At 41.1% G+C, this 12,505-nt stretch overlaps 1 protein-coding gene across 3 annotated transcripts in view; it reads right to left on the minus strand.

The window, feature by feature from the left end:
- BASP1 (brain abundant membrane attached signal protein 1) overlaps nt 1-12,505 on the minus strand; it is a 53,366-nt gene that overhangs the window by 22,405 nt on the left and 18,456 nt on the right. The window contains exon 1 of one of the 3 annotated variants that reach the window (XM_025270681.3): nt 5,844-5,864. The exons of the other annotated variants lie outside the window; for them this stretch is intronic. Coding sequence (XP_025126466.3) covers nt 5,844-5,849 — 6 coding nt within the window. The 5' untranslated portion in view covers nt 5,850-5,864. Of the gene's footprint in view, nt 1-5,843; nt 5,865-12,505 lie in introns of those variants that run through there. 3 annotated transcript variants of the gene reach the window in all.

Here is a 12,505-nt window from a genome sequence, read left to right on the forward strand (position 1 = left end):
AGAGAACAAGCTGTACTTCACTCATGTCTGACATTAATGGCAAAGGTTCCGGTTCCCTGCTGGAACCAGACGCATGTCCACATCTTTGTAAGTTTGCTCATAGGGCACTTACTTTACAGAATCAGAGTGTGGAAGGTAACACCAGGCTGTGACTCATGAATCTACATTAATGGGAAAATCCTAGTGAACCCACAATATAATGAAGTGGGTATATTACTCTACTCTGTCACTACCAGGGATCCTAAAAAGATTAAGTTGAACCAAAGGGAAGGAGAATCTCTGTTAGAATGGCGTCCTCTTGCACCTGCTCCCCACCTCACTAGACCTGTAATGCTTTTCTATAAAACAAAGTGGCTGAGCTGTTTCCTCTCTAAAATATCATGTGTCTAAATGATGATGACAATAAACACTAGTATAGAAGAATTCACATGTCCCAAATTATTAACTTTTTTGCCAAAATGTGTCCAAATAAGTGAATAAATAAATGTTGCTCGTTAGAATTATCATGCAACATGAATAAAAATCAAAGCTATACCTTCAGTCAATTGGGAGGCTAAAAGGAAGCACAAGGTGAATTAAAATTACCTAAGACCACCTACAAAAGATGGAGCATCCATTAAAGGGCAAGATCAGCGTCTGAACCTTGTTACTTCTTTTGGTGCCAAATGAAATAAGCTAGCCAAGGTGCCATCCAGTGAAATAAGGACATTCAGCATAGACACTGCCTTAAGATTTACTCCCTCCACTTTAATACTGCATCACTTACTAATTTAAGCCTAAAATGTCTTAGGGATCATTACGAAGCATGGCATAGAGCAAAAATTCCTTATGCTAAATCAGGATTCAACTTTGTGATGACTCAAACATGGGCTTTGCGATTGTTCCCAAATTCTTACCTGAGAAATGAACATAGTTATTCAATGCTTATTGAATTCTTCATTAAATACAGAAGATCTTTTGCAAATTAAACACTTCTAACAACTTACCTCACTTTACTTATTCACACAAGTTTATTCCATTTATAACATAGCTGTGAAAGCAGACAACGTTAAAATCCAAACCACCTTCTTTGGCAAAACTCTTTTTACTTGGAATTAATGAAAAGTGTCACAGGTGATTATAACAGACTCACTATAATAGACACCCAAACTCCACCAGGACTTCTCAGTTCCCCCAGGCACTCAAATTTCAAAGACCTTCTGTACAAGAATGGTGTATTTCCTGTAAGTCAAGAGGAGAGCCAAAGGGCAAACAGATAAGTAGGACTCAACAGCCGCAAGGGGGCCATTCCCTAAAGGTGCATCCTGTATTAATGATGCACACAGCCAGCCTGGCCTGGGGGAGGAAGGGCACTCTGAAGGGCACACACACGGCGGATGAAAATTATTTTAGCAAAGATTTGCTTTTTCAATTACAAATAAATGAGAACTGCTAAAGAGAATCAAGAATCTGCTTATGATTCTTTTACAAATTCATTATGCTCATTTGTTATAATCAGCACTTATTTGCATACAAAGTCCTGGGAATTTGTTCTTTCGTGAGAAAAAGATAATTCCCTTAAAATCCCTGTGTAGCTCATATCACCTCAAATTCTCTACTATAATACAAAAGCAGATTTGCAATTTGAACCTACTGGAAAACTATCAACAGGCAAATTCCACTTAGAATGCTTTTCTAAGAGATATATATGCAGAACACAAATTTTAGAAAAAAAAACAGGAGATAAAGTAACTGAGGTGCAGACGTTTTCTATTCCATGCTGCTGCTGCTAAGTCGCTTCAGTCGTGTCCGACTCTGTGCGACCCCATAGGCGGCAGCCCACCAGGCTCCCCCGTCCCTGGGATTCTCCAGGCAAGAACACTGGAGTGGGTTGCCATTTCCTTCTCCAATGCATGAAAGTGAAAAGTGAAAGTGAAGTCGCTCAGTCGTGTCCGACCCTCAACGACCCCATGGACTGCAGCCTTCCAGGCTCCTCCGTCCACGGGATTTTCCAGGCAAGAGTTTTGGAGTGGGGTGCTATCACCTATTCCATAAAGTCCCCTAAATGTCATAGTGGTCTTTTCTTTGGTAAGTAAAATGCATGAAACTTTGCTAATAATGCAAGTAGCCAAACATTCAGATTCCAGTCTGTAACACCACAGACTAGACAGGAGAAAATAAAATAGAGAACAAAGGAAATCCAATTTCACACTTTGCAGCTGCTCTCCCCAAATTGTCATTACACTTATAAAAGATCATATAGAGGTAAGTTAATTTTAAAAACAAAATCGGCTAAATATTTTGAGTTCTGGAAATGAGAGAGAACGACTGCCTTTTTTCTCACAATTTTGTCAGATGATTTTACTCGCAGCATTAAAAGCGGAAATTCTAGAACTTAGCTTTCTTCTAGAGCAGGGGTCAGTAAAATGGGCCACCTGCTCGTTTTTTAAAATAAAGCTTAACTGGAACACAGCCATCCCATTCATTTACACATTACAGCTGCTTTCATGTGACGAAAGCAGAGTGGAGTACCTATGGTAGAAACTGTAGGGCTGGCAAAGTCTCAAATATTTACTATCTAGTCGGCACCCCACTCCAGTACTCTTGCCTGGAAAATCCCATGGACGGAGGAGCCTGGTAGGCTCCAGTCCATGGGGTCACTAAGAGTCGGGCATGACTGAGCAACTTCACTTTCACTTTTCACTTTCATGCACTGGAGAAGGAAATGGCAACCCACTCCAGTGTTCTTGCCTGGAGAATCCCAGGGACAGAGGAGCCTGGTGGGCTGCTGTCTATGGGGTCGCACAGAGTCGGACACGACTGAAGCGACTTAGCAGCAGCTGCAGTCCTTTAAGAAGATGTTTGCTGACCCCTGTCTAGGCTAGAGTCTTGGATGAACATACTTCACCAGTGACTCAGTTCCTACTATCAGATGAAAGTGTGATTCAAGCCTAAAAGATGCTACAAAGATTAATCAGGCTCTTTTGAGCCTGCAACAATATTATCAGTAAAGAAGAATGTCACATGGGAATGTTTTAAGATTGGGAAACAAGATAATTTTTTTTAAAAAACCTCTTATCACATACTTTGTATTCTGACTGCCTGAGAACAGAAAGACTTAGGTTTGATATCAACATAGCAACTCCAGGTTAAAAACTCTGGACAAGCCAGTAGCAGAAAATTAGGTTGATTTTTCATACTTCTATAAACTCAATGCAGGTAATCTCACACACACACAATAGACAAGTTCACCAAAGAACACAATTTCTGTAAAGTGCAAAGTTTTTATAAAGAACAAAGTGACTTTTTATAGTCAGGAAGATCATGTATCAGCTGAAATAGGAGGTGCAGTTTAGTCAACATTGATTAAACAGCACAAGCAAGAGCAACTCTTCTTGCAGTAAGGAAAAAGCAGAAAGGAGCTCTAAAAACACGTTTAAGGGTGGACAAGAAAAAAGTTGTGGGTTGAAAAAAATTAACTAGGAAGGAGCAAAGCAAGCACAGATAGAGACGTGCTGGTATGAAAAAAAAAAAGAGCCCTTTATAGAAAACACGATAGAAACCATTGGGTTGGCCAAAAAGTTCATTCAGTTAGTCAATCCGTTATTCAATCAAGTTCTTGATGAAAACTGAAAATATGTCTTTTATTTTTACTTAAAACCAAACGAACTTTTGGACCAACCTAAGAAAATGGCAACCCACTCTAGCACTCTTGCCTGGAGAATCCCATGGACAGAGGAGCCAGGTGGGCTATAGTCCACGGAGTCGCAACAGTCAGACAGGACTTAGCGACTAAACTACCACCAACAAATTCATGATTAAAAAAAGAAAAAGAGGCTGTGTTTAGCAAGTGACTTTAAATAGTGTGTGTGGTTTTTTTAACGTGTGATGAGAAATACTGCCTTGGCACTGATTAAACAGGACTCCTAGGGTCTCACTGAACTAGTACCTGAACCTGGCTTGGAGAAGTACCATGAAGAAGAACCTGTACACTGCAACTCAAAGAGATGCAAGCTCAGATTTGTTGCTACAGGCTTAGAGAAGCAGATGTCTTCTCACCTGTGACCAAATTTTTTCCGGGTGAAAAATAAAAGGCTTCAGGAAGACTGACATATACTGAGTCCCTTGGATAGCAAAGAGAACAAACTAGTCCATCCTAAAGGAAATCAACCCTGAATATTCACTGGAAGGACTGATGCTGAAGCTAAAGCTCCAATACTTTGGCCACCTGATGTGAAGAGCTGACTCACTGGAAAAGACCCTGATGCTAGGAAAGACTGAAGGCAGGAGAATGGGATGACAGAGGATGAGATGGTTGGATGGCATCACTGACTCGATGGACATGAGTTTGAGCAAACTACGGGAGATGGTGAAGCACAGGGAAGCCTGGTGTGCTGCAGTCTGTGGGTCAGTAAGAGTCAGACACAACTGAGCAACTGAACAACAACACAGGTCAGACCCACCCAATCAAGAGCAGAATTCAGCAAGGCAGAGCCGGCAACAGGGATGGTTCCAAGTCAGGCCCTGCAGGTACAGGGTGAGGGTGTCTGAGCTCACAGGGGCCCCTGGAATGTATAAAATATTGATATCTCAAAGAAATTAAAGACAGCCTCCAAAGTGCAAAAAGACCTCCAGATTTTAATGAATAAGTTTTTAACTGTTGCTACAGATTGAATGTTTGTTTCCTCCCCTCACCCAAAATCCACATGTTGAAATCCAATCCCCAAAGTGATGGTGTCTGGAGGTGGGGTCTTTTTGAAGTATTAGGTCTTGGAGGCAGAGCCCTGATGAGTGGGATTAGCACTCTTATAAAACAGATCCCAAAGAGGTCCTTGTCCCTTCCAGACACAAGTCTGCTGGCATCTTGATCCTGGACTTCCCAGACTCCATATCAAAGTGAAATTAATACTTATTGTTGAAGCCCAAATGGACTCCGACAAATGCATCTACAGTAATACTTATGCCAAAGAGCACCTACACCTCAACATGGCGAGATTTAGTTATGTAAATAAGCCTTCCATAATTAAGAGATGCTAAAACTTGGTGGAATGGTGGTTATGTGACTAGAAAAAGGTAATGAAGAAGCCTAAAAGAAGTGCAACCGTAGGTAAAAGTGCTAAAAGTGATGAAAAAGCACAACGGCAATGTGGCATGTGTTTATAAACAATATTTGTTATTGTTCTAACAATGATACTGTCTGATATTATGGTGTCAGAGTCATCCAGTGCCCTCCTGTTTGACAGAGGCCCCCAAACATGCTTGTTTTAGGACATTATGCTCTACCACAGACTGCGCACCACCCAGGACAACACACTGCTCCTTCCTTCTGAGTTCAGGAGAACACTTCTGTGACTGAACTTGGTTTTACTAATCCTCTGGTTTATGCAATGGGAATGTCCTATGGCAGAATAAATATTGGGAAGTGTAATGGCCAATTCAACCTGAAGCAGATCTTTTTACCAGTCCTGCTGAAGGGACTTCCCATTTCAATTCACATAGTCGAATAGAGCAGCAACAGGCACTGACGTTCAGAAATAAATTTGAGTTACAAAACCCTTATCTGGCACACACAGCAGCAGCACATGATGAAAACACCTTTTATTTTAAAGTATGATGTAACTGTTTTCACACCACATCAAGAAATTAAGGTCACAACAGAGGCTGCTCTGAAGCGCACACTTGCTTGTTGGCCACTTTTTTCAGGTAACAGACGCCAGGTGTGAACGTGGCCCTTTTGCTGCAGTGGTTTATAAACAATAGCTATACTCAGTGTGCGCAGAGAGCGTCACACCTATAGCTTCAGTGAGAATTCTGACGATCTGACTATAGGCGACCGTCTAAAACGTATTTAATAGAATACTGACCAGCATGAAACCATTTGCTCAGTATCCTAGATCTGGAATACTTCAATGTTTGAACTGAAAAAAAAAAAAAAAAATCATAAGCAACTGAGAACAAGACAGAGGAAGCCTCAAGACTGTGGGGCTATGGATCAGTCCATGCCTAAGACAGCTTCGTGATGGCCCAGATGCAGCGATTCACAATTTCTCTGATCACTAATGTTGTTTTTCCAGGCAACAGTGGGGCACTGCTAAAGAGACCACAAAAATGCTAACTATTTCCCAAATCCTCTGCAATACATTTATCTCCTGCTTCTCATGACACAAACTCCACCGATTCTTTTAAGTTACATCTGGGCCATGTGAAGTGCTGAAGGATTTCTTTAGCCACACTCATGCACTTCATTCCTATGACTGTCTTATACACTGAAAGAGATACGATTTCAGACACACTGCTTAAATCTGACTGAGGGGCGATTCCATCAAAGGCAGGCTTAAGTGCTGGCCCAGGAAGTTCATGAGCCACATCAAAGCTGGTTTCCAACCACAGATACCTCTGAAGGATCAGCATCCATGATACAGTTACAGCTTCACATCAGTCTCGAAAGCCTGACAGCACAGGGAACACACACCCACTGGACAATATGGTACTCAAATAACTGTTTCCATCATTGAATGAAGACATGGTAACATTTATGTTTTCCCTATCTCAGAACTAAATGAAAACATCTCAAAAACCCCTTGCACATATAAAGTCAGGATCCACATCCTTTAGAGCCCATTGGAGCCCCCTTTTCACACGGAAGACTCCTGGATCAGCAGCCTCCCAGATCCAGTGGCCAGTACTTTCTATGCTGACAACTTTAATTCAAGTAAGAATCCAACATTCAGAAATCCAGATGATTTTTATAAGGTGACACAAAATGACAGAGAAGACTGGGCAACTTACCTCCACAGTCACAGAGCTCAGAAGCCCAGAGACTGAGAGGTAGAAAAATGCATTTTGAAAAAGATCCCTCTCTTCAGATTTTGCAAAGTTACAAGTATCTATATAAGCTTGTATCTAGATGCGGGGATGTGAGCTGACCCAAAGCACAGCACCACTCCTTTCACAGTGAGCTGCACCTAACAAAGTTTGAACTAAATCGGCCATTACTGAAATAATAACCTGGATTTGAGTCTAAACCTAGAAATCCTCTAAGTTTACTAGTTTGTATGCAGGTTAGCCCCTGGCACATGAATTTCTCTCCCTCCCAAGTAACACTTTTATACATTGGAGAGCTGTGGGTTTGGGAAACCTGGTGTATTCAGTTAGTTACCAGTCTAACTCCCCACAGCCATCTTGCAAGTCCCAGTTTTAACCTATTTATTATTAATAATGGGATTCCCTGGTGGCTCAGACGGTAAAGAATCTGCCTGCAATGCAGGAGACCAGGGTTTGATCCCTGGGTCAGGAAGATGCCCTGGAGAAGGGAATGGCAACCCACTCCAGTATTCTTGCCTGGAGAATCCCATGAACAGAGGAGCCTGGCAGGCTACAGTCCATGGGATTGCAAAGAGTCGGACCCGACTAAGCGACTAATTATTATTATTATTATTATTAATTAATATTAATAGGGTTCTGTGATCTAGGATCTCTCCCTTCCAAAGGTCTTTATGGGGAGTCTTTTGCTCTTGTCAACACAGTCGTGACTGTCCTCTGAAGGCGCTAATAAGTCTATACTCAAAGCAGGGACAAATCTTGTTGATAAAGCCTCCTTCAAATACCTTTGGGGGACTTCCCTGATGGTTCAGTGTAAGACTCCATGCTTCCACTGTAGAGGACAGGGGTTGGATCCCTGATCCAGGAACGAAGATTCCCCATGCCGTGCAAAAACAAACGAATGAACAAAGAAGCACACAAAACCTTTGAGTAGGATGGGGCTCTACCATGAAGCCTTTCCCAGTAATTCTAGAAAATTCTAGGGAAAACATTCTAGAAAAAGCTATTCCCTTTCCTTTTTGAGAGTGCTCTTCACACATTTGTCTCTGTCTGTACATTCACTGATGTCATTCAACACATCAGTACCTCGCTACTGGACCCCAGGTTTGTTCTGACTCCAGGAAAACAAGCACAAGTTCAAGCTCTGCACATGCAGCTCTGAGTCCTGGTACTTCAGAGTTATTCTGAGCATTGTCTTTATTCACTCTGATCTCAGTTTCTTCTCCTCTCTCTTCTTTCCTGGTCTTCCCTCCCTTGTCCTTTTCTCTATTTTCACCTTTTCCCACCCAGCAAGTTTTCTCTTTTTTTTTTTTTCCCAAGTAAGACAAACAGTAAAGACCAAGGAGATTCTCTTTCTAGAGGGAAAAAATATAACTTTCTATGTGCATGTGTGCATGCTCAGTTGTGTCCAACTCTTTGCAACCCCATGGACTTTAACTCACTAGGCTCCTCTGTCCATGGGGTTCTTCAGGCAAGAATACTGGAGTGGGTTGCCATTTCCTATTCCAGGGGATCTTCCCTACCCAGGGATTGAACCCATGTCTCCTGCACTGGCAGGTGGATTCTTTTACCATTGAGCCACCTGGGGAAGCCCCAACTTTCTATGTAGAACCTAGTAATTTTTAAAGGCCTATAAAATTATAAGTTTATCCTTAATCTCAGGATCTCACATATCGCTGAGGTGAGTGTTTATAAAAGAAATAAAATTAATAAGGGAGGCAAGGTGGCATTTATAGATTTGTATTAGCTTATATACAAATATTATGTAGTTGGCGTTTATATTTATCGCTTATAAAATGTCTGTTAACCATTAGAAGAGTGAAACCAATCAGTGTTAATCAAATAGCTCAACTGAGACAAAGCAGCATAAGGATAAAATTAACTCCATTTTCAAAATCAGTTAAAAAATAATTTTTAAAATTTTAATTTAAAAATAATTTTAATGTTAAAATTTTAAAATAACTTACAAATAATGTATTTGACATCCACTAAAAGAAAAAAGTCTTAACTACCTTTTTAAAAACTGTAATGACAGTATTTTGCAAATAAATGTAAATATATATTTAATACCTAAACACCTATCAAGGCCCCCACACATTAAAACATAACTTTAGGATCAAACACCTATCAAGGCCCCTACATATTAAAACATAACTTTAGGATCTGTATATATAACAGCAGTGTGCTTGTGGGTAACTCATAGACCCTTTGGTCATCAGTTCCCTCATCCCTAAAAGGGAGAACTGAAAGACAGGGCTTCCAGGATTCAATGTCAGACCTCAACTCAGCAGAAGTTACTGGCTAGAATGTAGGTCCCCAGATATCCACATATACCATACTCCTAAGTCATTATGCGTTTCCTGATACTGGACAGCACTTTGATGTTTTATTCATGTAAACCTCTGTCCATGGGGTATCCTAAAACGTCGGCATCTGTGAAGCCTGCGGCACTACCTGCTTGGTCCCTGCTAAGCTTGTGTTCGGCACACTAAAAGGCTTTATTTTATAATAACATAATTTTAAAAGATTATAAAATGCTGTGAAATGCCGTTTGAAAACCACATCTTTGTGTGGTTTTACCTTCCCTGTAATGATGGTTTCATGTTATCAACTTTGAATCAAAATCATAACATCCTAGGCCTTTTTAGAAGCACCTCTGAAACTCCATCAACTATTAACAGTGTCAAATACAGGCCTACAGGTTGAAAGACTGAAAGAAAACGCAAACACCACCACACTCCTGGGTGGCTTTCCCAAAGACTCCACTCTGCAGTGGTTACCAGTCAAGAGGATTTCACACACGGGGGTGCAAGGGGAGGGGAAATCCAAACTGCAGCAGTTTTGCTTCCTTAAGGGAAGCTTCTGTTTTCAACCATTAAAGGGCATTAGCAGACACATATATGCCAGACATATCTCAATTCCTAACTGGGTCCAAACTGGAATCAGCCTTACATTGCAAAGATCCTGGAAGGAAGGTAACCAAAGCTGTAATTAAGATGATGGCCCTAGCTATCTCAACACATCCTTTAGGACTCTGAGACCTAGGTTCCAGCTGTGTGTGAGGCCAATGGTTATCACCAAATACACGGCCCTCTGTGCATGGACTAACATCGACCTTCTTATCTGGACCTGGGGCCTGGTAACTTAAGGAAAGAAAAAAAAGGGGGAGGGGGAATGAAGTGAGAAGACTTTTCATCTATGCTACACTTTCTTTCAGAAGGAGCTAGAATACTGTATAATATTCGGTTAAAGTGAAAGGGAAAGTCACTCAGTCGTGTCCAGCTCTTTGCGACCCCATGGATTGGAGCCCACCAGGGTCTCTGCCCATGGACTTCTCCAGGGAAGAATATGGGAGTGGGTTGCCATTCCCTTCTCCAGGAGATCTTCCTGACCCAGGGATTGAACTCAGGTCTTCTACGTTGCAGGCAGATTCTTTACCATCTGAGCCATCAGGGAAGCCCAGTATTCAGTCAAGTGCTGCCTGATAAGTTAGGAAAGAGTAAAGGACTCGTGGCTTTACTGTCACTACTGTACACATTCCTTTGGCTCAAAGCAGCTAAACTGGCTTCTTACCAGCCTGAATTGAGCAAGCACTAGACCCGTCATCCTTTTCTAGCCATTCACTAGAGAGCTGTGTAGTCTTCACCTGAGAAAGTGGGTCCTTAAAACATACTGAAGATAACCAACGTTGGATTGAAAGTAGATGATTAACAGTTTACACTGAGAAAGAAGCTTCCACATATTCTTTGGGAAATCATTGCTGTATCAATATTGAAATATGATTCACAATGAATCACGTTTAAAGAGTCATATCCTTTACACCACACTTCAGGTATTTGTGAGAAATTAGGAGCCAACATGGCGCTGGAAAATGGGATGGCAAACTGGAGATGGCATGAGGCACAAGAAGAAAAGGAGACAAAAGGTGGGACAAGCTCCGACGGGAAATGGCTGGGGCTGAACATCAGTACATTTGCTTGAGGTTATCAGGGAGCCAGGCAAGCATTTTTCCTCCAAGCTTTCATGGATTCCACAGAAACCCATGATCAGAGAGCATCAAATGCTCAACAAAAAATATTAAAGCTTTCTGCACACTGTTCTGAAGCTTGATATTAGTCTCTATTAACACTTGACTACATGTTTCATCAAATAAACCTCAAATTACTCCCAAGATAAACACTGGTAGGTGTTAGTTGAAAGGGAGAGAAGGGATGCTCAAGCTTCTTCAGCGTCTTTGAAGTTTTATTTTGCCTTCAATAAAAACTCAGAGAGGCAGCTATGTGAAGTGAGTTGGCTGAAAATGGTGACCACTTTTCCTGGATGAAACGAAGATGCTGAGGAGAACCAAAGAAATCTGGAATGAGTTTAAGAAGAAGAAAGTGCAGTGCTGTTCTGAAAAAAGAAAGCGATGGAAACAGAGGGGAAAAAAACAAACGAAAGGCACCTGGACAATAGAATAAGTATAATTCACAAACATATTCCAAGTCACACGCTAAGTAAAGTGTTAGGCAAAGTGTCTCAAAGTGCTCAGACCCATCCAAGAGAATGTGACTGAGAAACTCAGAGAAGACAAGACTACAAATAAGCATTTATAACATGAACCAGCCTCTTCACACACGTTTGTACTGGTTCGGTGACACGTTACTGTCATTGTTCAGTCATTCAGTTGTGTCCGACTCTTTGCAACCCCGTGGACTGCAGCATGCCAGGCTTCCCTGTCCTTCACCATCTCCCGGAGTTTGCTCAGATTCATATCCGTTGAGCTGGTGAGGCTATCTAACCATCTCATCCTCTGCCACCCTCTTCTCCTTCTGCCCTGGCCAGGTTACAGAAGCCTCATTTAAACATCTATCTCTAAAGGTCTACACGGTAATGCCTTCAACCCAACCCCAGATTTAGGCAGTTTTCCTTCTTCAAAATGAAAAGCGTCAAAGTCAGTAACATTAAAAACAGATCTTTAATCTGTGCTTTAATTTAGAAATGCATTCCTGATGCACTCAAGGAAGGTTCTTTGCTTCCCTCTCAGAAAGCCTTATCAGTCTTGCTTACAACACCTCGAGAAAGAATTTGTGGTTGTTTACTGCAAGGTGAGCTGGAAAATTCCATTAACAAACTTTAAAAGGTATACAGAAAAATTCCAGCTCTTGAAAATATCAGGATTTACTCAGTGGCTTGTTTGATATGAAGACCTGATATATTTACATCAAGACTTTCTGTTAAGAATTTTTTCTTAAGATGGATCTAATTAGAAGTGTGTTTTACCCAGTACATTTGACTTACTCAACGTCTAGATATTAGGGTCTACAAAGATGATATAAATAACAATGACATGAAAACTAAACTCTCAGGACATGGTCTCAGGATATATCCAGTAGCCATTTAACTACTTAAGAGAATATCAACAGAGCATGAATACTATAATTCCCATCTATCAGCCAGAAAATTAGTTCTCCGAATGACTTGCCCAAGGGATTCACAAATGTGTCACTGGTTTAAATTCATGTAATAACAAATTTTTAAAATGTACAAAATAATCATTCTTGCCTTTCTCCCTCAAGGTAGATAGTCTCTAATACATTGATTTATGTTGAACAATATTTCTGAGACAACTATTGCCTAAGTTGTAGAAGAACAGCAGTCAAGTGGACTGGGTTTCTATGTCCAACGAGTTTCCCTGTGGGGTTGAAAAATAATCATTTGTCAG

Source organism: Bubalus bubalis, chromosome 19 (assembly GCF_019923935.1).
Source record: "Bubalus bubalis isolate 160015118507 breed Murrah chromosome 19, NDDB_SH_1, whole genome shotgun sequence".
Taxonomy (NCBI): Eukaryota; Metazoa; Chordata; class Mammalia; order Artiodactyla; family Bovidae; genus Bubalus; species Bubalus bubalis.